The sequence below is a fragment of the Schistocerca serialis genome, chromosome 3, assembly GCF_023864345.2.
Source record: "Schistocerca serialis cubense isolate TAMUIC-IGC-003099 chromosome 3, iqSchSeri2.2, whole genome shotgun sequence".
Lineage (NCBI taxonomy): Eukaryota > Metazoa > Arthropoda > Insecta > Orthoptera > Acrididae > Schistocerca > Schistocerca serialis.
The window spans coordinates 800,707,460-800,733,042 of NC_064640.1; the positions used below are offsets into that span (position 1 = coordinate 800,707,460).

Here is a 25,583-nt window from a genome sequence, read left to right on the forward strand (position 1 = left end):
CAGAGTAACTGCGGTTTCCCTAACAATTAGTAGCAGCTTGCTAGCGCTTTTTTTCACAAATAAATTTGTGTTATGGTAGCTCATATCCAGACGTACTGTTACACACGAGAGCCAAATAATGGTTTTCTATTACGTGCAATTGGATTGTAGTTTTGCCGGCCGCTGTGGCCGAGCGGTTCTAGGCGCTTCAGTCCGGAACCGCTCGACTGCTACGGTCGTAGGCTCGAATCCTGCCTGGGGCATGGATGTGTGTGATGTCCTTAGGTTAGTTAGGTTTAAGTAGCTCTAAGTTCTAGGGGACTGATGACCTCAGATGTTAAGTCCCATAGTGCTCAGAGCCATTTGAACCAATTTTTTATTGTAGGTTGGTGAACTATTGATTTAGTGAAGTACAAAACCGTATGGAGGAAAGGCCACCACGAACCCCTGTGGAAAAATGAAACACTGTTAGATTCAAAGGACTCATTGAGAAGTGACGAGAGTGTCAACAAAACGAGCATCTTTCTTTCGTACAAAATAAAGGTTACGTAGAATAAGACTACTGTTTATCAATGCAACCTATGAATGCTACTGTTTCACTTGACTCTCCAAGCAAAAGGGGAGTTATTTATGGTAGAGTAAATTGAAAGGGACATTTTTTGTTTCGTTCCGGTTAACGCCCAGTGCTAACACAAAGACCTGGGGTGCGGCGGTCACATCCTGTGTTATACTGCTTCCTGCAGTTGCCATTACTATTCCTCTACGAGAGGCAGCAGCAGTTTCGGGCGCACTTTCGTGGCTGCGATTGACATTTCTAGAACGTTTTGTAATATTCAACATGCTTGTCACTCGTTATTATCTTTAATGTTCAAACAATGAGAAGTTGCAGTTTCATCAGTTATTATTTTTTTCTGCCATGAATGTACATGTTGTTCCGAGAGGAATGGTCAATAAGCATGGATCTAACAGGAACGATCATCCAAAGAAAAAAGGCCAGCAAACATACGCTCTAAAATGCATGATGTAAGAGTTATCATTTATCAAATATGACTATATGAACTGTATGGAGAAAGATAGCAGACATGCGGTGTTTACATGGTCATCCTTCCCATCACAGATAGCGACACTATCGGGACAACGCAACCTTTGCCAAGCCGCACGCCATTGACTATGCATGCGCCATTTGCAGTCAAAGCTATCGGAAGTTCAGGGTCATATCCCAGCGTGCATCCTGAATCGTTATACCGAACAAGAGTTGGCGTGGTGCCCGGCAGCGGTTTGCGTGGTCATCGAGGATGACGACTTCTACAGATTGCCGCTACTTTCAAGAGTAACCACTATTACTAGGAAGTTTAAAGGCTTAATTTATACCTTTCCTTCAGTAAACGCTTGATTCCAACGACGTGTGTCATAACCTCATGATGCAATTTCCACGTCTTCTTCGTAACAGAGTAGAAACGCTTATCCCTTTGTCTACCTGTTTACGTGGCATGCCACCAACAGGACATTTTATTTATTTATCGTATGATGAAAGAGGAATATAGACTATTTACAACAATTTTACAAATTTATATAGAGATACAAGCTATTTCAAGTTTGTAATGGGTTCATAGCTCGAAGTTCAGGTTGGAAATCCAGTCAGAAGATTCTGCAGACAAATTGTGAAGGTCTACCACTGTTCCTTTGAATACACTGAGGGAACATTTAAATGTTATATGATATAGTGTTCGCTACTCTTCACCGCAGTCACATTCAAGGGAGGGCTTCCGTGTCCACTGGTGCTATGCTGCACATCTGCCACGGTCAGTACTGATCCGATCCAATATACACCAGTGTCGTCGTGGTAGATGAGCCCCTGTTGGTCGCTCGCAGGGAGTTTTGATTAATTGGCAGCGCTTCATGGAAGTTTGTTCCTTCCACTGATTGTTTCAGGCTTCTTGCATGTTGAAGTTACTGTCCCGCAGACTGACTGCTGTGGGCCGCGATGCTTTTTTAGACCTCAGTCGCAGAGGTTCTGATAAATCAACTGGACGTTAACGGAATATGGACACTCGGCAGCTGGCTGGTCAACCATCGTAGGTAATGAAGCGAGGAACTTGGATGGTTCGGCTTGGCAGGAAGGCCGTGCGGAACAAACGCAAAGCCATTTCCGCTATACGCCCTGTTACGTAGACACTTTTGTTTCAATCGGGGCAGCCTCAGAATACGATATTTTATGATTTCGTTCTATTGGCATGAAAATTTAGTCCTTGACTGAGTGCGCTTTTGGCCGTTTGTATCATCGGCCAAATTCTATCCCGATAATGTCTTTAAGGTGTTTATTTCTCGGTTTATCATAATTTTTAAATGAATATTACAGTGTATGGCGTAGGAAATGGCGTGTTTGAACGAAACCTGTCAGGTGGGCGATAAAGGTGTGATGTTTGTCAAACAATTTCCTGTAATTTTTATAACAATCTACTTGTTTTAATCAATCATCTCGAACCGCAACATACACTTCAACAGGATCATCAGATAATAAAAATGGCTCAAATAGCTCTGAGCAGTGTTGGACTTATCGTCTGAGGTCATCAGTCCCCTAGAACTTAGAACTACTTAAACGTAACTAACCTAAGGACATCACACACATCCATGCCCGAGGCAGGATTCGAACCTGCGACCGAAGCGGTCACGCAGTTCCAGACTGAAGTGCCTAGAACCGCTTGGCCACACCGGCCGGCCATCAGATAATAAACACGTCCGATCTTTCAGTCGTTGCGAAAATTAAATAAATAATACTAATACAATTAAAAAATATTCATGAACTGGGCGTCACTACATGAGCGGTAACGTTGTCGCCAGGTGGAAGTTCACGTCGCCAGGCTCCTCACACCTGTTACCAGCAACCTGTTATGATTAACACAGAATAGCTTTCAGCTTCTAGCCCGAATGGATAGGCCTGGAGAACATTCCCGCCAGTAAAGGCAGCCATTTGTCCAAACAAATCCGCACAGTTCTTAACTCCATAGGTAGAACCGCCACGATACAGGAAGATAGGCGAAGACGAAGGAAAAAAATAAAAAAACCTCATTTCCCTAACGAAGGTGGAAATTAGTGAAAGAAACAGTATTTGCTTCCTATTTGCAGCGCGGGATTAGCCGAGCGGTCAGACGCTGCAGTCATGGATCGTGCGGCTGGTCCCGGCGGAGGTTCGAGTCCTCCCTCGGGCATGGGTGTGTGTGTTTGTCCTTAGGATAATTTAGGTTAAGTAGTATGTAAGCTTAGGGACTGATGTTCAAATGTGTGTGAAATCTTATGGGATTTAACTGTCAAGGTCATCAGTCCCTAAGCTTACGCACTACTTAACCTAAATTATCCTATGGAGTAACACACACACCCATGCCCGAGGGAGGACTCGAACCTCCGCCGGGACCAGCCGCACAGTCCATGACTGCAGCGCCTCAGACCGCTCGGCTAATCCCGCGCGGCACGGACTTATGACCTTAGCAGTTAAGTCCCATAAGATTTCACACACAATTGAACATTTGAACAAGCTTCCTAATACGCTCACATTACCATAGCCTTCAGATCTGTTATCACAATCGTAGCGCTAAGTGGACTTCAGATAATGGTGAGTGCACACTTAGATTTTGCATTAAGTAGTTAATGAAGTCATCATAATTTTTACAGTTTGTTTTTTTATATGGTTCAAATGGTTCTGAGCACTATGGGACTTAACTTCAGAGGTCATCAGTCCCCTAGAACTTAGAACTACTCAAACCTACCTAACCTAAGGACATCACACACATCCATGCCCGAGGCAGGATTCGAACCTGTGACCGTAGCGGTCGCGCGGTTCCAGACTGTAGCGCCTAGAACCGCTCGGCCACTCTGGCTGGCTGGTTTTTTATAGTTCTTGAATTAATTGTGTGGCACATATTCTTAAAGCTCTCCGGCGAATACTCTTCGAATGCTACACAGCCCCGTCACATTAATGTGACTGCCGGCTATGTTCGACGACAAATGCAATAACCACTTATAGACGGCAGGTGGCACACAAGCAGTGGACGGGATATAGCGCATGTCAGGGGGACGTGAACAACACTGCCGTCGTTATCGTAATGAGGAGACGGGGCGATTTATCTGAGGGCCAAAAGGACATAATCATTGACTTTCGGGCCAAGGATGGAAACATTTCCTAAACTGCCAAGTTTGTAAACCGTTAGCGTGCCGTCGTGGTCAGAATATAACGTGCATGGAAAAACGGCGCGATTCGAAACCGGCGCTGAGGCAAGTGTGGAGTACCATGGGCCATAGCTGACAAGGATGAACAATGGCTGCGGAGATGTGTACAGGCGAATCAAATGGTTCAAATGGCTCTGAGCACTATGGGACTTAACTTCTGAGGTCATCAGTCCCGTAGAACTTAGAACTACTTAAACCTGACTAATCTAAGGACATCACGCACATCCATGCCCGAGGCAAGATTCGAACCTGCGATCGTAGCGGTCGCGCGGTTCCAGGCTGTAGTGCCTAGAATCGCTCGGCCACAGCGGCCGGCCAGGCGAATCGACGTGCAACTGTTGAACAACTGAATATCCAGACGAGCAAAGTAACAGATGGGCTAACAGCAGTGCCTTCTCAACCACCGTTCAGTGAAAGCTGTTGCCTCAGGCGCCTGGTTCATACACCCATGCTAAACGCTGTTCACTGGCGACGATGTCTGGAATTTGCACACCAATGCCGCAACTGGACGTCCACTGAGAGGCGATAGGTGACTTTCTCAGATAAATAGGACTAGGGCCTCCCGTCGGGTAAACCGTTCGCCGGGTGCAACTCTTTCGATTTGACGCCACTTCGGCGACTTGCGCGTCGATGGGGATGAAATGATGATGATTAGGACAACACAACACCCAGTCTCTAAGCGGAGAAAATCTCCGAGCCAGCCGGGAATCGAACCCGGGCCCTTAGGATTGACATTCTGTCACGCTGACCAGTCAGCTACCGGGAGCGGACTCTTTTTGAGATTAAAGACGTTTTATACTGCGTCGGAGAGATGGCCGTTGGCGGGAACAGCGTGAAACGTCTGAAAGGAAACACACTACAACCAGGAGGGAGCATTATGTTCTGGGGAATGTTATCGTGGCATTCCCTGACTTACCTCTTCAATACGGGAGGGGCAGTGAATCAAACCAGATATGCATCTATCCAATGGGACCATGTCCTCCCTTACATGCAGTTTGCTTTTCTTCGGCACGATGGCATCTACCAGCTGGACAATGTAATGTGTCACACAGCTCGCAGTGCACGTGCATGGTTCGAAGAGCACCAGAATGAGTGTACCGTACTGCACTGGCCACCAAACTCCAAACTCCTCAGATTTATCCCAATCGAGAATCTGTGGGATCATCTCGATCGGGCTGTTCGCGTCATGGAATCTCAACCGAGTAACCTAGTGCAGCTGTCCACGGCACTGGAATCAGCAGGGCTCTGCACCCATGTCGATACCTTTAAGAACCTCTCTGAGTCTTCCTGCACGTCTCGCTCTGCAAAAGGTTGCTCTTCAGGCAGGTGGTCAAATTAATGTGACTGGGCAGTATATATACCTTTGAATTGCAATTTCTTGGAAGTTATTCTAAAGCGATGCACTAAGTACTGGCTGCAATCCTATTATTATTATTATTATCATCACCAACGGCCTTGCAGCAGTGGTAACACCGGTTCCTGTCAGATCGCTGAAGTTAAGCGCTGTCGGGCTGGGCTAGCACTTGGATGGGTGACCATCCGGTCTGTCGAGCGCTGTTGACAAGCGGGGTGTACTCAGCCCTTGTGAGGAAAACTGAGGGGCTACTCGATTGAGAAGTAGCGGCTCCGTTCTCGTAAACTGACATACGGCCGGGAGAGCGGTGTGCTGACCACATGCCCATATCCGCACTGTCGCCTCTAACTTGACGTTCTATAGCGTCGTTGGATGACGTTTACGGACGTGGGTTCCTGTGTAAAATTTGATCTACTAAGTTCCCTCTACAACCTCTAGAAGTGTGTAACATGAATAGTGATACAGTGTGAACATTAATAACATTGACAAACTGCAGGGATAGATTCGTAGCTGCAAATGGAGGAAAAAAGTTCCTGTGAATATGTGTCCGGAAATGCATCGTTGCCACGGTAGACGGCGCTGACGAATGGAAGTTCCTCTGAATATTTGCCGTGTCTGTAGTTCACAGACGACAATTGCGAAGACTGATGAGGCCACATCTGGAAAAAAATTGCTTCGTCGGTGAAGAGGACCGATGACAGAAATCCCGTAATTGTTATTGTATGGTGCAAGAATCATCGAAAAAATCCTTCCTGTGGAGGGAGATTCGCTGCTGAATCCTTGCACTCTTTGCAGGTGATAAGGATAGCAGCGATTGTCATGCAGGATACACGTAATCGTACTTTGGCTTATACCATGTAGATCTGCCATTTGCCTGGAACTTGTTGTAGGTTTCGTCTCAATATCGTCTAGAATTCGGTCCTCCGGATTTGGTGTATGCACAGTCCGCCGTCTTCCTGTACGTTTTTCTGTCTGAAAGGATCCATTATCACACAAACGCTCAAAAAGGGCTTGAAATGGTGTGTGATGCTGCTGGTGTTTGTAGGGGTAATTGTTTTGGTATAGTCATGATTCCTCCCGACCGTTCCCATGTGCTTGGGAATACACAAACTCCATCTGGACTTGTTCCCGTTATGAATACCGGACCATTCTACTGCTTGCATTACGCAGCGTCAATCACACAGCCTGCAACGCACAAGGAACACACGACACGTGGTCAGAGGAATTTTCATTTGTCAGCTGTGCCACATCTACTGTGGCAACGATGCATTTACAGATACATGTTCATAGGACCGTTTTTCTCCATTTGCAGTCAGGAATCTGTCCCTGCAGTTTGTCGGTTTTATTAACGTTCACCTTGTATATATACAAGGTGGTTCACTTAAAGTTTTACCGAGAGAGGTGGCGCAGTGGTCAGCACACTGCACTTACATTCGTGAGGCCGACGGTTCAAATGCGCGTCCAGGTTTTAGGTTTTCCGTTGGTTGCATTGTAATAAGTCAGTTACATCCAGAGGAACTGCAAAGTGAAGTTGACGCTTGGAATAAGACAAACGCGCCACTATTGCACATTCCGAGATACAATCGTGAATACCACATTGCTCATAATCGCGATATGATTGACGTGCCACGATGCAACAGTCGCTGTACTTATTACTATTAACACTGTTATTAAGTGGTCTGGAAACAATACAGATGTCCAGTCGCACAAGTACGTACAACGACTATTTAACCCTCTGTTAGATCCTTGCCGGTGATACTCTGTTTTTCACTATCGTTATGTCTATTCTAGTACTGTTTGAAAGATCAATAAAGCACGAACGAATAAACCTTTTCCTTATTTTTCATTGTGTATGACTGGTCGTCTGTATTATTTCCAGCCCACTTAATAACAGCGTAAATAGCAATAAGTACAGTGTTTGTTGCGTACTAGTACGTCAATCACATCGCGATTACGAGCAACGTGGGGTTCACGTTTGCATCTCACGATGTGCAAGAAACGCGTTTCGTTTATTTCAAGCGTCAACTTCGATTTGCAATGTCTCTGGATGAAATTCAGGTATTGCGATGCAACCAATGCCATTCTTTTTGTGATTCTTCATGTTATTGTTTGTGTAAGAAATAATATGGTGTGTCCATTAAAAAACGTAAGCTTACTTTGAAAATAATATTTGGTTACGTTTCAGAACGTCTCACAGTATTTACTTACCTGAGCACCTGCCTTATATTCACACCCGTGAAAGTCGTATATGCGTATTAAAAAAATAGGAACCCGCATTTTTTATTCATATTCGTGTAGTACATAAAGAAAGGTGGCTGTTTTAGTTGGACCACTTTTTTCGCTATGTGATAGAGATGGCGCTGTAACAGTCACAAATATATGGCTCACAATTTTAGACGAACGGTTGGTAACAGGTAGGTTTTTTAAATTAAAATACAGAACGTAGGTACGTTTGAACATTTTATTTCGGTTGTTCCAATGTGATACATCTACCTTTGTGAACTTATTATTTCTGAGAACGCTTGCTGTTACTGCGTGATTACCTGTAAATACCACAAAAATGGTTCAAATGGCTCTGAGCAATATGGGACTTAATATCTATGGTCATCAGTCCCCTAGAACTTAGAACTACTTAAACCTAACTAACCTAAGGACATCACATAACACCCAGTCATCACGAAGCAGAGAAAATCCCTGACACCGCCGGGAATCGAACCCGGGAAGCCGGGCGCGGGAAGCGAGAACGCTACCGCACGACCACGAGCTACGGACTGTAAATACCACATTAATGCAATAAATGCTCAAAATGAAGTCCGTCAACCTCAATGCATTTGGCAATACGTGCAACCACATTCCTCTCAACAGCGAGTAGTTCGCCTTCCCTAATGTTCGCACATGCGTTGACAATGTGCTGACGCATGTTGTCAGGCGTTGTCGGTGGATCACGATAGCAAATATCCTTCAACTTTCCCCACAGAAAGAAATCCGGGGACATCAGATCCGGTGACCGTGCGGGCCATGGTATGGTGCTTCGACGACCAATCCACGTGTCATGAAATATGCTATTCAATACCGCTTCAACCGCACGCGAGCTATGTGCCGGACATCCATCATGTTGGAAGTACATCGCCATTCTGTCATGCAGTGAAACATCTTGTAGTAACATCGGTAGAACATTACGTAGGAAATCAGCATACATTGCACCATTTAGATTGCCATCGATAAAATGGGGGCAAATTATCCCTCCTCCCATAATGCCGCACCATACATTAACCCGCCAAGGTCGCTGATGTTCCAGTTGTCGCAGCCATCGTGGATTTTCCGTTGCCCAATAGTGCATATTATGCCGGTTTACGTTACCGCTGTTGGTGAATGGCGCTTCGTCGCTAAATAGAACGCGTGCAAAAAATCTGTCATCGTCCCGTAATTTCTCTTGTGCCCAGTGGCAGAACTGTACATGATGTTCAGAGTCGTCGCCATGCAATTCATGGTGCATAGAAATATGGTACGGGTGCAATCGATGTTAATGTAGCTTTCTCAACACCGACGTTTTTGAGATTCCCGATTTTCGCCCAATTTGTCTGCTACTGATGTGCGGATTAGCCGCGACAGCAGCTAAAACACCTACTTGGGCATCATCATGTGTTACAGGTCGTGATTGACGTTTCACATGTGGCTGAAAACTTCCTGTTTCCTTAAATAACGTAACTATCCGGCGAACGGTCCGGACACTTGGATGATGTTGTCCAGGATACCGAGTAGCATACATAGCACACGCCCGTTGGGCATTTTGATCACAATAGCCATACATCAACACGATATCAACATTTTCCGCAATTGGTAAACGGTCCATTTTAACACGGTCAATGTATCACAAAGCAAATACCGTCCGCACTGGCGGAATGTTACGTGATACCACGTACTTACACGTTTGTGACTATTGCAGCGCCATCTGTCACAAAGCAAAAAAAGTGGTCCAACTAAAACATTCATATTTCTTTACGTACCAGACGAATATGTAATAAAAATGGGGGTTCCTATTTAAAAAAACGAAGTTGATATCCGTTTGACCTATGGCAGCGCCATCTAGCGGGCCAACCATAGCGGCATCTGGTTTCTCCCTTCAAGCTAGACGAGTTTCGTTCTTTGTAGTCTTTTTGTTTCTACATCTACATCCATACTTCACAAGCCACCTGACCGTGTGTGGCGGAGGGTACTTTGAGTACCTCTGTCGGTTCTCCCTTCTATTTCAATCTCGTATTGTTCGTGAAAAGAAAGATTGTCGGTATGCCTCTGTGTGGGCTCTAATCTCTCTGATTTTATCCTCATGGTCTCTTCGCGAGATATACGTAGGAGGGTGCAATATACTGCTTGTCTCCTCGGTGAAGGTATGTTCTCGAAACTTCAACAAATGCCCGTACCGAGCTACTGAGCGTCTCTCCTGCAGAGTCTTCCACTGTTTATCTATCATCTCCGTAACGCTTTCGCGATTACTAAAGGATCCTGTAACGAAGCGCGCTGCTCTCCGTTGGATCTTCTCTATCTGTTCTATCAATCCTATCTGGTACGGATCCCACACCGGCGAGCAGTACTCAAGCAGTGGGCGAACAAGTGTACTGTAACCTACTTCCTTTGTTTTTGGATTGCATTTCCTTAGGATTGTACCAATGAATCTCAGTCTGGCATCTGCTTTACCGACGATCAACTTTATATGATCATTCCATTTTAAATCACTCCTAATGCCTAGTCCCAGACAATTTATTTAATTAACTGTTCTAGTTGCTGAGCTGCTATATTGTAGCTAAATGATAAATGTTCTCTCTTTCTATGTATTCGCAGCACATTACACTTGTCTACATTGAGATTCAATTGCCATTCCCTGGACCATGCGTCAATTCGTTGCAGACCCTCCTGCATTTCAGTGCAATTTTCCATTTTTCCATTGTTTGATGCTTACTTCGTGAGATATTTGGCCCGGTCACTATCAATGGACCACCCTGTAGATAGTTAAAGGAGAGCAGCCATGGCATGTTAAAAATGTGGTTAACGGAAGGTAATAATTATGGGATTAGGAGATTCAGGAACAAACTGGGTCCACAGAGAATTGAACCCTGGGTCAACGACTTGTATCATTATGACTTTTCCATCCCAAAAATTGTTCAAATGGCTCTGAGCACTATGGGACTTAACTTCGCAGGTCATCAGTCCCCTAGAACGTAGAACTACTTAAACCTAACTAACCTAAGGACATCACACACATCCATGCCCGAGGCAGGATTCGACCGTAGCGGTCGCGCGGCTCCAGACTGTAGCGCCTAGAAACGCTCGGCCACCCCGGCCGGCTCATTTCCAACAGAATGACAAATTTTTATTCCGCCTGAGTGTAAAACCCCAAGAGGTTTACAGAGGTGTCTGATACATCGGTTTCGAAGAGGTGAGCAACGTCTGCTGATGGAATATCTCACTGGTACGGAAAAGTTTAGTCCTTTATTGTAAACTTTCTCGAAATAATGGAAACGTGCAGAACGAGCAGACGAACTTAGTAGAGCACATAATTTTTGGTGTCGTACGGCGGTCGCGACTACCGGGTTCTTCCCGCGGCGGAGGGGGGCGTTGCTGGTGGTGGTGGTGGCGATGAAGCAGCGGGGATGCTGCCGAAAGAAGTGAAAGAGAAAGCGTCAACTTTTGGCCGTGGCCTTTGAATGTCGCGGAGGGCCCCTCGGCGAGAGAAAGCTCGGCGCGGAGGGTGGTAGTGGGGCGCCGGCGAGAAAGCGAGCCGTGGTGCGGGCGCGCGCGCGCCGCGCAGGCCTCAGTCCGCCATGGCCGCCTCCGCCGCTCGCTGCTGCTGCCTCGCGCTGCTGCTCGTCGCCGCCCGTGAGTCTCCAGCACAGCGCGCGCTTTCCAGCCCCGTCGCACCTTTCCTCTCTGACACACAACGCAATACCTGGCCCTCCCCACGCTGCTTTCCTTCACCGGCGATCGGTCGTGATAGGGTAACACGTTCTCGCAACACCACCGTCCACATTTCTTTATCCCTCGAGACCATTCTTACTGTCCGGGACTATATTTGCTTTACGAACTATCCGTACGAGATGCATCGTCATATTTTCGCGGCGTATCGACCGGTCCGACATGCAGCCGCAGAAACTCCATTTCTTCGACTGGCATTTCAGCCATATTCCACCATCCGAGTGAGCTAAACACTGAAGTTATACAGCGCCCGTATTCGTTACTTTACACACAGGAGCCCCGTCGCTGTGCTGTATGACAGTGCCGAAAATGTAGAGTCGACTTCGTCTTTCTGAGAAAGAAGCAGTGGAAAGTCGTTTAGCGAAGGATTTAATTGCTGGAGATAGCGGTTTAAGTCTGGACCAACGCATGGAACCCGGCGCTTTCTTTGATCAACTCGCAAAGAGGTCGCAATAGAGAAGCTGCTATACATGCATCGATATTCCACCACGGCTCGAACGAACAAAATCTCTGGCCCTCGTGTATTCTGCCGCCGCAAGCGAAGGGCCGCCAAAACGAGATTTTGCTTCAGTGAATGTCGTCCTAGCCTAACACGACAGAGACAGCTGTATATTCTATATGACACATTTCAAAGATAAATGATTTGTTGTATGAATCCTTCAGAAATAATTTACAATTTAGTTTAGTTCGAGATACTTATTCAGCGAAATCGGGTGCTTGATAAAGCTAAATGATGCTGGAATCACGCATGGGTTGTAGATGTCGAAACATCGCCACTTCTTTGCCGTAAACTGCATGGAGAGTATGAACATGAGATTTAAGACTCGTAAGATGTGCTAAATTAGTGTTTTTTGCAACACACACCTCCCTGTGTTTTATACGATTTGGAGAACGTACTTAATATTAGTTTTGCTCTTCTGGGTAATAACTCAAAAGAAGTAAAAAAAGTAATAAAATAAGAGATTAAGTGAAAAACATCGAAACTGCCTGATACGGCTGATTAAAATATTCGACGTTACCTCCCTGCGAAATTCTTCGAAACGGAACTATTTTTTATATGCATCGGAAAAACGTCGAGATAAATTTGAACTAAAACTGGAAAAGGGCAGGCTGTACCGTGCGCATATTTTGAGATAACCGTTAGTATTAACGGAGGTGAAGGGATTTATTTTTTCGTTCTTGTCGACTCCGACTTGGAGTCCAGGCGAATAGGAAATCTTGCCCGTCCAGTTCTTCACGTAACACGCGTTACTGGCTTCTGCGCGCCGATGAAGTCACAGTGTTACGGGACCTGTCCCACTTGCGCTTACCTGCTTCTTCTCCTGCCTTGGCGCTGTCTGCAGCGTACTAGATGCCTTGCAAGGCAATTCCTTTGGCATACGTACCTATGTTCAACTTTCCGTTGCGTTAATTATCTACTGAACTTTACAGCAAATGCGAATTATTGTGTAAATAAGATAAAATTTAGAATTTATCCACCATATCACAATACAAAAATGTGTGTGTGAAATCTTATGAGACTTAACTGCTAAGGTCATCAGTCCCTAAGCTTACACACTACTTAACCTAAATTATCCTAAGGACAAACACACACACCCATGCCCGAGGGCGGACTCGAACCTCCGCCGGGACCAGCCGCACAGTCCATGGCTGCAGCGCCTCAGACCGCTCGGCTAATCCCGCGCGGCATCACAATATATTGGGACAGATTTACAAGACGAATATAGTCTGAGAATATAAATGAAAATGCTTCAAAAATTGTCATTTATTCATTACGAATGTAATATCTAATACCAAGTGATGCTAATACTTATACTACATTACGAGAAATATTTTTGATCGAAATTTTACTATACGAATGTCTGTGAAATTGGAAACGGCCTGTGAGTGACTTACAGCTTTCTTCATTTGTTTCGCGCCAGCTGACATGTTCCAGCGCAGGATTGTTGATTGGCTGAAGTCTAGTATTATTATTAGTGTACGAAAACCGAAACTTACTATAACCTCCAGTATTATGCCATCCATAACGAATAAGTTGAAGTCACTTCATTTGACAGTCTGTAATCTTTTTTCGTTGAGGAGAATGTAACTGAGATGCATAATGTTACACGAATATCTGTTAAGTCATAGACAATCATGCTAAAGACATATTCCATCTGCATTCACCCTAACTTCCACGATATGCAAAGAGCTTTCAGGAGGAACTATGCCTACAGAGTTTGCTATTAAACATGCTCAGTTAATAGTCAGCAGAAAAGAGTAGTCGTTACTGGTTACTTACAATTTATCGCAAACTATTCCAAAATTTTGTTAGTCAGAGCAACCTTCGTTAAACGTCTATCTATCTATGAAACGGCACATTGTAATTCCTAAGACAGTCAAGGCTGTAATGTATTCAGAGTAGCGGTAACTTTCTGCTCCGCCCACGTCTGTAACCGAGGTTGCTGCGCAAAGCAGCTGCCTAGTCCGTCTGGGCTGCCTTTCCACTCACTTTGCTTGGAGTTAATTACTATCTCTGTAAGGGGCCAAAAACAAACCTTTCAGTAACTTCCTAATGGAAGTCGCTAAGTAGTCCATGTCTGTTTGTCTAGAAGGAAAGGAGGAAGGATAAAATTTCTCAGAGACAACATTACAGCCGGAGCTGAAGCTCGGATTGGGACAGATGGGAGTGTAAATCAGTTGAGTCCTTTTGAATAGAATCGTCCAGGCATTTGCCTCAAGCGATGTGTGGAAATCGTAGAAAACCTAATTCAGTATGGCTGGTCTTTTTTTCTTTTTTTTTTTTTTTTTTGAGAAGGTGTGGTATAAAGAAACGGCTACGAAATCTTGTGCGTAATTGCCCTTTCTGACGGTATTACTCAGAGACACACTATCTCACAGATATTGTAAGTAGTGAAGCGACTAATATTTATGCTCCCCTAAACATAGTAGACGGAATAAAAGTATCGAGAACGTTCCCCGTCAACAGCTATGAAAGATAGACGTTCTATATGGTAAATAAGTTACAAGGGGGCAATCAAAAAATTTGTATTTGAGGGCGTTGCTGCAGCCCGTATGAAACCCAGAGTGACTCCGATGTGGGTATATGAGCACCGAGATGTAGGCAAGGGGTTAGTGTAGCATTAGAAAGGAAATTTTTTGATCGCCTCTCATGATATTGTGAAATACAGGAATTCTGGTCTTAAAAATTCTTCCTCTTAGATGTTTTCGTACTAGTACCCCTAACAGATCAGAGTGACTGATACACCTCATACATTCTAAACACCGCACACAACGTTTGTGTAGGTGAAGGATGTTTTGGGAAAAACTGCAGTCGGTCACACTCTTTTTGAACTCGTTTATTGCTAGCCGACGTATGAACTGCTGCAATTTCTTCCCAAACCATGCCTGTACTCCTGGCGGAGTCTCAAGCTGAAATACGCCTCCGAGATGAAGTTTCGCAACTAAATCTAACTTGTAGGTCCACTAGCAACCAAACTGGATGTTGACCGATTCATTTCTGTCTTAGGGTCAGTTGAGGATCAGTTGCAGAACAGTTTTTATTGACCAACACCAATCATAACGCTTTAGTTTCTTCATCTTGACGTTAGAATGGCGCGAATCCACAGCTGTTTAAACTTGTATGTGTGGCAGTCACTGCCTCTATTGTCTTATTTGTTGGAGGATAATCGGTTTCAGAACAACAGATTTGCTTTGGTAGGCTACTAGTGGAACATATGTAGTCACGACGTATGCTTCTGATAATGGAAGTACTTGTTTTTAAACCGGTTAGTGTCTCCCGTATATCCAAACCTTGACGCTGCATGAAAAAAAAAAGAAAAAACAATGCTTTGCCAGAGGTGTTGTTATAGATTCGATACGAATCGTCATTAGAAAATTGTCGTTAATCTGTGGATATAGCTTACTTACGTCGTTCAGTTGTATCCTGACTGGAGCGTAGAGCGTGCCAACTGAGAAATAACGAGCTGGGTCTTGAAAGGTGGGCCAGAATAAGCTATAAGAGGTTAGCTGAAGGAGACTTCCGTGAAGCGAGAGTGGTGGTGAGTTGGAAAGGAGCTCGCTTGCAGGTTAATGCGGTTGCCACACAGCTGGGCGTGTCCCGGCAGCTGCGCCGCGCTACACGCCCCAGTCTCGTGCGCAGAAGGGCTCTCGCGTCAGAACTTCGCTGCAGGTTTCGAGAGCGCATATCTAGACACTCTGATATATGCCAGGTACAAGCCTGCAGACTGAAGGCGTTCAGATGGCAGTGCCTGCAGGTTTCAAAGCTCAAGGATTCAGGAAGAGTTCGAGGTTCAGTTGAGCTCTGCCAGTCGTTGGAAATGCGGATGCAATTGCAGCCACAGGGCGACCTTAGTGGGCCGCTCGGCTACCGTAGACGCGACGTGATTTGCTAACTGTTCACCAGAAACACACGCAGTCTGGGCCTTGGTGACGTACGAAAGTCTTTTCTTTGGCGATTTCGCTGTAGTGCTCGGTGGCCTTTGGCATTACGAGGAAGAAATTCTGATTCTGAGATGCGATAATGTGAACATTAAAAGAAAAGGTAATTTTCTTCTTCAGAAATCGATCCTTCAAACACGCTACTTTTTCTGTTTCCACCTAATACGAGGATTTCTTCGCCAGAAAATAATTAAGAGCCCTGACGATGAAATCCTGTTCACTAGTCTCTTTGAATTGTGCAAGTATCTGAAACTAAGACTTTTGTTTTGAATAATATATTTCGTTTGCGATACTTTTAACATCACGGGTGTTGTATGTTTTGCGGGTCTGTTGGAAGAGTATGAACTCTCTGTCCTATACAGTATATTATGTGAAACACTTGGAAATTTTATACAACAATATTTTTCTTCATTCTTGTATGTCCTGATAATGGCCACTTGGAATGAGGACAAAGAGAGTAGCTTCTTAACAGATAATCGATATCTTCCGTAAATCAATGTGTACTTGTATTAGAAATGCAGGGTGTATCTCGAAAGAAGGACGTTATTAGTATTTTAGATACGTTTAAAGTAGCGAAAAAGTAGGTACAGCAGCATTTTTTAATGGAACCTTGTAATTTTCTTGTGGCGTTTAAGAACTCTTGAACAATGGTGTTAAATGAAATAAAATTTGTTAATGATGGCAGTGGCGGCATTTTGAGAGCAACTTGGCAATCAGATTTAGAGTATTTAATGGCTATTTCTACGGAACGATTCATCGCAAATATTAACAAGTGTTACAGCACTGCACGCCTCTCTTAGAGGGCTTCTCAACTGCCGAGTTCGTAGTTGTATTTAATATAACCATAGTTACATTAATATCTCCTGTAACTAACGGCATTACGAGTATTTTCCCTACTGCAAATTACTCTTCCCTTGGCATGCTCTCACTTTTTCGAAACGTTGAGGTCCACAAGGTGGACACCCGGAAGACCTACCCAGGTGCAATGGTTCAACTCTCAAATTGTCATCGCTTCAATGTTGAAACGAGGTACTGATGAAAACGAGTTATTTATTTATTTGTATAATGTTCCCTCCGTTGCTCCGATTTTATTGTGCGGCCTGAGAGTTCATAAGTAGGCGCACATCACAGTATGTGGCGACCAGGTAACGCTCCTGTTGCTGAATCGCCATCGCTTATACCAGACCGGCATAATTTAAACATCTCTTCTGCGGTTCGTATAGATGCTGCCTGCGAATTTCATATTTTTGTTGCTCGGGTGTTGTATATATTCTGTGCATTTCGGGAACCTTGCATTAGACTAAAGGGGTGTGACAAAAACCCTTGCAATCACACTCACACAACGTCTCCCTGGACAATCATTAACTCGGAGCACGGATTAAATCTGGCCCACCCACCTATTTGGCTGAATATCGCTTATCGCATCGCACTCTGCTCTAGTGTTTAAGACGACCTCTGCTGGTAACATCTTCTCCTAAGCTTGTTTCCCACCTTTCCCCCAGCCACAAACTAACGACGTTTCGTGTTGTCCTTTAGCGAGAAAGTGAGGATGAGAGCCGTTTAAATGCCAAGGCCTCTACATAACAGCTTGATCCCGGAAAACGGGACTCCCGGCGTCGTCATCTTATGCAACTACACCACTCGGACATTCTACGATTGTACTTGTTTTTCCCTTTGTGACGTCAGCACAATCTTAAATTGTTCTTCATACAACATTCGCCTCTCTTGTGCAGCCAAGTGCAAAACCGAGAAATAGGCATAGAAAAAGAGTTCACAAATTTTCCCTTGCACATTAACTTCTTACTGAAACAAACCAGCTTTCGGAAGCACGAGTAGAGGGGTTTCAATACTTTATCTATAACAGAGACGAAGCGTGACAAGTAATAGTTTGATTCCCAGGCTTGTCACACAAAACCGTTTCTATCTTTTTAAGGGATGAGTTCGACTGCTTCCTGGGAATCTGTGTTGCAAGAGGAAGAGATCTGAATGGATAAGATGGAGAAGAAAATAGACAGTCATATCCAAAGAAACCTACCCCTCACTCACCTCAAACAATGTAGGCAAACTGCGGAATACCGAGATCTGGATAGCGGGGCTATTATTTGAGCTATCTTGACCACTCTACCATCTAGTTCTGAAAAAGAAAAAAAGAAAAAGAAGAGGAAGGCATTAGTGAAAACTGAGAAAAAAGGAAGAAAAAGAAGCGATAGTAGGAGATATAAATCGTAGACGAACATTGAATCATCTTGTCAGGAAACGCGGACATACGCTGGATTTGTAATGTGGTCAGTTTTCAAAACCATGTAGATGATTACGTTCCTGATTTCCTGGTTCTTTGTCGTTCATATATTTTCGTACCGTGAAAGTGTACCTCACTCAACCACATCCAGACATACCTCGCAAGTTACCCCTCTAATTTTAAATTCAAGAGGATACCGATTCACTTCCAAATCCAAATTTGGTTTCGCTTTTCTGTAGTTTCTCGCATTCCCTTCTTCCAATTACTATGATACTCTACAGAAATTCTCCAATTTTCCAGAACGATATTTACATGGAAAAATTGGAAGATTTGAGGAGAAGATGTTACTAAATCAGCAAAAAAGAAGCCAATTTTACCTGAAAAGTGAGGAAGAATGATAATAGCGGAATTATTGTTTGGCAGTTACTCAGTAATTAGTACATTTCTCATAAGGAACGGGAAACTTAAACAATGACTCAAAAGCAATTAACATTGAGGTTATCTCATATTTTATGAATGTTATTTCTCGACTATCATGGCACATTGTCATCTCGCGGCCGAGATGCAGAGAATTAGCGAAGAATTTCCACCTTTGAACCTTTAGCTAAGAACGATTATATCCCATTGAATGTGAAGAAAAGACTAATTAAATTCAATTTTTGGAATAGACAGTTTAGCAATATGAAAGGAAGCTCACTATCTGGCGATGCAGGCGAAGCTGCTAAGCTGGCAGTGCACGTCTGAGAACGGGTCGCGGTACGAAGGACACGTGCGAACGACTCGCCATTCCCGGCTACGACCTTGGTGCGTCAGCGGACAGTTACAATCACTTGATTGCACAGCAAACCTTTCGCTTCCTCTGCACAATTTCACACTTTATCCAGTCTATACACGGAACGTTTCCTTCGATGTTCATGTTCGGTTGACCTTTGTCTCACCAAAGGCTTCTTTTCCTCATTCCACGGGTGGTGATTTGTGGACGTCTTCGATCCATATGTTGTCAGCTTTGTCATCTTTTTCAGGAGTCGTGAAGCGCTTCCTTTGGCTTGAGAAAAGTTATTCTAAGTCTACGATAGACGCCACGAGAAGATTTGGCGCAAATGGTGCAAATGGCTCTGAGCACTATGGGACTTAACATCTGTGGTCATCAGTCCCCTAGAACTTAGAACTACTTAAACCTAAGTAACCTAAGGACATCACACACATCCATGCCCGAGGCAGGATTCGAACCTGCGACCTTAGCGGTCACGCGGTTCCAGACTGAAACGCCTAGAACCACACGGCCACACCGGCCGGCCACGAGAAGATTTCAAGAACATAGTAACCGTAGGACATTTTAAGCATAAATTTGCCTGCGTATCCACCAAGCGGACCGGAGAATATTAGCAACGCTTATTATCTATAAAGAATCTGTTTTCTTTCTTTGCAGCATAATAATGACGTGACAGCTTTGTTCGAACCGCATTTATACTTTAACTTTTAAGAGATATGAACGGACGAAGAACAACGTCATCGTATATTACTTGTACCGAGCGAATTGGTGTAATTTTTAAGAAACTGGATTCGCATTTGGAAGTATAGGTTCACAAATCTCCGAACAGCTACCTACATTTAAGTTTCCCGTGGTTTTCCTAAAGCACTGCCGACTTCCTGCGTCATCCTTATCCGATATGAGCTTTCGCTCAGTCTCTAAAGAGGTCGTCGTTGACGTAACGTTACATGCAAATATTCTTTTCTTACGTTTGATGGCACTTGTGATTTTGGCACTCACATGAAGTCTGGCTCGTTTCTCGTAATGATTGCTGATGAGTTCCTTTCATTAAAATATTCGAGTAACGCTGATCTTTTATGAGGACTGCCATTTTTCCAGGAAAGATACCCTTTCTACTGCTTGTGAGCGAGATAATGACAGCTGAGCGTTAGATTCGTTCAAACGGTTCAGCTGGATCTAAGCACTATGGGACTTAACATCTGAGGTCATCAGTCCCCTAGACTTAGATTTAAACCTAACTAACATAAGGAAATCACACACATCTATGCCCGAGGCAGGATTCGAACCTGTGACAGGAGCAGCAGCGCGGCTCCAGACTGAAGCGCCTAGAACCGCTCGGCCACAGCGGCTGGCTGAGCGTTAGATTAAGTTGATTAATTGCACAAGCGTCTCCGATAATATCTTAGTCGCTAATGCCAACCAGTTAATGTCGCGTACATTCTGGAAGAGCACTGTTCCTTACCTGCTGCTATCAAACTTAAACTGATGTTATGCTGCAAATTTTTAGGGTCTATACAGGGTGTTACAAAAAGGTACGGCCAAACTTTCAGGAAACATTCCTCACACACAAATAAAGAAAAGATGTCATGTGGACATGTGTCCGGAAACGCTTAGTTTCCATGTTAGAGCTCATTTTAGTTTCTTCCACCTACCTGTGCTGCTAGAACATGTGCCTTTACAAGTACGACACAACATGTGGTTCATGCACGATGGAGCTCCTGCACATTTCAGTCGAAGTGTTCGCACGCTTCTCAACAACAGATTCGGTGACCGATGGATTGGTAGAGGCGGACCAATTCATTGGCCTCCACGCTCTCCTCACCTCAACCCTCTTGACTTTCATTTATGGGGGCATTTGAAAGCTCTTGTCTACGCAACCCCGGTACCAAATGTAGAGACTCTTCGTGCTCGTATTGTGGACGGCTGTGATACAATACGCCATTCTCCAGGGCTGCATCAGCGCATCAGGGATTCCATGCGACGGAGGGTGGATGCATGTATCCTCGCTAACGGAGGACGTTTTGAACATTTCCTGTACCAAAGTGTTTGAAGTCACGCTGGTACGTTCTGTTGCTGTGTGTTTCCATTCCATGATTAATGTGATTTGAAGAGAAGTAATAAAATGAGCTCTAACATGGAAAGTAAGCGTTTCCGGACACATGTCCACATAACATATTTTCTTTGTTTGTGTGTGAGGAATGTTTCCTGAAAGTTTGGCCGTACCTTTTTGTAACACCCTGTATATTACTTATATAGCGCTCTATGTCACAGCTAAAGCATTTAGAAATTATTAAAATTGCAGCTTGTGACATATGCGAGTTATGAAATGATTAAACTCATTAAACTCACGCATTCAATTCCTGGACGCGACTCCATTAATGCAAACGAAGTGTTATAGCAACAGAGCTCTATTCATAAAATGTTCTTCTTTCCTTCATTTAACAGGATCACATCTCCATAACAATGCAACTTTGTGAAATTGTTAACAAATTCCTCCTTTTCAGAAATATAAATGCTTTTTTACCTGTTGTCAATCTGATTTTATATGTCCTCTACTCTACCATCACACTTATTTTACTGCCCAAATAGCAAAACTCACATACTACTTTTGTTTTCTCGTTTCTTAATCTAATTCCATCAGTATCGCCTCGTTTTACTTTCGCTCTTTTCAGGACACTCTCCATTCCATTCAGAGGTCTTTCTAAATCCTTTGCCGTCTCTGAAAAACTTCAATTCCCTTTCCAAATTTCTCCATGGTTTCCTTTATTGCTTCCTTAAGGTACAGATTGAATAACTTCTGGCAAAGGCTGAAAAACTGTCTCATTCCATTCTCAACCACAGCTTCCTTTTCATGTCCTTCGACCCGTGTAACTGCAGTCTGGTTTCGGTACAAGTCGCAAAAGACCTTTCGATACCGTATTTTATCCCTGATACCTTCACAATTTCAAAGAGTATAGTCCAGTCAACATTCTCAAACACTGCGCGGTGTCCTGTAAATAGAAGAAAACAGAAGATGACTGAAATATATTTTAAAAAATGTAACCTACTTTGTCCCTAAATTGACAACCCACATTGCCGCGCGGGATTAGCCGAGCGTTCTAAGGGCGCTGCAGTCATGGACTGTGCGGCTGGTCCCGGCGGAGGTTCGAGTCCTCCCACGGGCAGTGTGTGTATGTGTGTGTGTGTGTGTGTGTGTGTGTGTGTGTGTGTGTGTGTGTGTGTGTGTCCTTAGGATAATTTAGGTTAAGTAGTGTGTAAGCTTAGGGACTGATAACCTTAGCAGTTAAGTGCCATAAGATTTCACACACATTTGAACATTTGACAACCCACACTGGAAATAAGAAGGAAGCGGCAGGTTACATTATTACTGGATGTGTCACAGTCCTGTATGAACCAAACGGGATCAGGCCTACAGTAAAGCTTATCATAAACATGCCGGAGGCTTAGTGCATATTCTGGTTGCACACATCACACTGGATATGAAAACATACAAGGCCCCCAAGACTAGTGCACGCAGCTCTCAGCAGATGGCACCTGCAGACTGTGAGTTACGTAACAACAAACCATGACAGTTACTATAGATGACTATTGTTCTAAAAAATTGCTGATAAAATGCCCACATTAATAGACACCATTGTGGCTACTCGAACCTCCCTGAAACCAGAATCTACGCACCTCCCACGATTTCGTGCAACGGGGGTCGGGGGAGGGGAGGCGTAGATTCTTGAGATTCTGGTTTCACCGCACTGTATCCCAGATCAGAAACTTCTAATTTATCAAATTTTAATTTTTAGACTAGTGAATCAAGTTCACTCACCATTGACATAGTTACCGCAGACTTTTAATGTCATATAGAATGTTGACAGTGTACAGAGGCAACCAACTACAATTTTATTTTGTTTAACAGTATCCAAAAAACACTGTTGCTGGCTTCGAATTTACTCATTCATCGTCAGACGACTTCTATAAAAACACATACATAGAAACACATACATGTCGGTTTGCAGGTGAGCTGCCGTGAAATGACCACCTAAAACATTTTTTCCCACCATCCTGCTCCAACGAATAACACTTATTTGTTCTTCCTGTTTTCACATACACTCAAAGTGCTCTTCATTACTATTCATGTTCGTTGGCCGACAACACAGATTATCAAGAAACACTGCATGTTATGACTCACTTATATTTGATATCCATTCGTAACTGCCGAATAGAATTTTGACCCCAATCCTCCCGAATATGAGTTCCATTTCGTAACCACTGAGCCATCACGCTCAATGCCAGGGTTTGTGGAGGCATGTAAGTGCGTATGTGTAATACTTGTGTGTCTTCCTGTTGTCAAAAATTTGAGCAAACGATAAGTCTATCAGTCAGTGTTGGAGGGACTCGATGCTTGCATTATGAAGAAAAGAAAGAATCTAGCGGAAAAAGTTGTAATGGTTCTTAGGAAATGAAACGTTGCTATACACTAAAAATACTCGAAACGGAATGGCTTAAATTGCTGAGATTTAAGTAGCGTCGCGTGGTTCAGCTAAACTTCGAAGAAATTTTCTGAGAAGCAGTGAAATAATAGCTCCTGACACCTAGTGCGAATGACAAAAGTACAATGTAATGCAGTTCACCTTAGGTATACTGAAATTTGATTTAAAATTACTTTTCTTGTGTGCGCAACGACACAGAGCAGAAATTATCTGATCTCTAAGGCAACACTCTTCTGATTCACGATAAGAAGATTTAGGGCATTAGTAAGTAAGCAATCAAATTACTTGCAGGTATAATGGGAACCTAAAACGTAGGGGGTGGTTTATAATTAAACTGTCGCTCCTTGGGAGGGCTCCAATGAAAAATGAATGATCGTAGGAGAAGGAAACTGTGTGAAAACATTTGTAAGGGCACTTGGAAGAAAAATAACGAATAAACCATTGAAAGAAACAAATTTCCACGTAAGAGGGTTCAAATCTGGTGATCTTGGTGGTTACGCGGTTTGGATCGGTCAGTGATTCGGTTTGCCCCCGATTGCCACATACTCTTGGCGAAGTTACTACTGCCAGGGCTGAGAATGCTGAACATAATGTGCGATTTTCAAGCTGTGCACGAGAGCTGAACATTCCGCGGTCTACCGTTAGAAAACTGCTGCGAACAGTTGTGAAATGGTATCCGTAGAAACTTCACGTTGCCTAACAACTGTTGTCACGTGGTACAGACATTCGAGTAGACTTTGCTCTTACGGTTCTTGAAAGGGGTGAAGTTGACCATATGTGCCTTTGGAACACTTTGTGGAGTGAGGAAGCACACTACGCTTACTGGGGCAGTGAACACTCACAACTGTCGCATTTGGCGATCGTCACCGCCAACGAACGTCCGTGAAGTTCCCCCACATAGTGAACGCGTCACTGTTTGGTGTGGCTTCACGCCGCAGTTCATGATTGGTCCATTTATGTTTTAGGAACTCGGACCCCAAGCACCAAGAGTATGCAGCTTGAAAGACACATGTTACTGTGTTCTGTTTGAATCCTGCCTCGGGCGTGGATGTGTGTGATGTCCTTAGGTTAGTTAGGTTTAAGTAGTTCTAAGTTCTAGGGGACAGATGACCACAGCAGTTGAGTCCCATAGTGCTCAGAGCCATTTGAACCCAGAAGCTCAGGTACAATATCCCGATACTGGAACCTTAGTATTTCATGTCGTCATGCTTACTGGCATGCAGATTTCGGCAACCGCTGATGCAATTAGCTGTTTGAGTCAAGTACACTCCAAGAAAAAAAACTCGAATTTCTGTCCAGTTGGGCTAGTCCGACCAGCAAAATCCCGAGATGGTTGGTGGGCTCTGATTGGGGATAGATACATCGACCTTGCTGGTGAAAATAGGATTTGGCAAGCACAAAGACAAGCAGTACAAACTCTTGCCTTGTTCAGAAGGTCATTAACTTGCTGAAATGTAAACCCAGGATGACTTGCCATGAAAGACAACAAAACTGGGCGTACAATACCGTCGACGTCCCGTTGTAATGGAAGGATCTCGCGGATGACAACCAAAGGGGTCCTGCTATGAAATGAAACACCACCACACACCCTCACTCCTGGTTGTCGTGCCACATGGCGGGGGACAGTCAGGCTGGTATCTCACCGCTCTCTGGGGCGTCTCCAGACATGTCTCCTCTGGTCATCTGGGCTCACTTCGAAGCGTGACTCATCACTGAAGAGAATGAGCCTGACATGACTTCAAGTGAGTTTGGTTCAAATGGCTCTGAGCACTATGGGACTCAACTGCTGAGGTCATCAGTCCCCTAGAACTTAGAACTACTTAAACCTAACTAGCCTGAGGACATCACACACATCCATGCCCGAGGCAGGATTCGAACCTGAGACCGTAGCGGTCGCGCGGTTCCAGACTGTAGCGCCTAGAACCGCTCGGCCACACCGGCCGGCTCATGTGAGCTTGTTGGTGCGCAGAGGTCAATGGTAGTTGGCACAAGGAGCTCCGCGAGCTCAGACCGCTTTCTCTGAGTCGCCTAATAATAATCACTGTGGTCACTGAAGTGTCAGTTGCACGCCGGGTCGATGATAATGATGAATCAGGGACTCCGAGTGCCTCTCTGACGACTGCT

At 44.3% G+C, this 25,583-nt stretch overlaps 1 protein-coding gene across 1 annotated transcript in view; it reads left to right on the forward strand.

Moving 5' to 3' along the window:
• The first annotated feature begins 11,324 nt into the window (after nt 1–11,324).
• Nucleotides 11,325–25,583, forward strand: part of LOC126470644 (protein obstructor-E-like) — a 48,903-nt gene continuing 34,644 nt past the window's right edge. Inside the window, exon 1 of the mRNA XM_050098626.1 lies at nt 11,325–11,431. Coding sequence (XP_049954583.1) covers nt 11,377–11,431 — 55 coding nt within the window. The 5' untranslated portion in view covers nt 11,325–11,376. The remainder of the gene's footprint in view (nt 11,432–25,583) is intronic.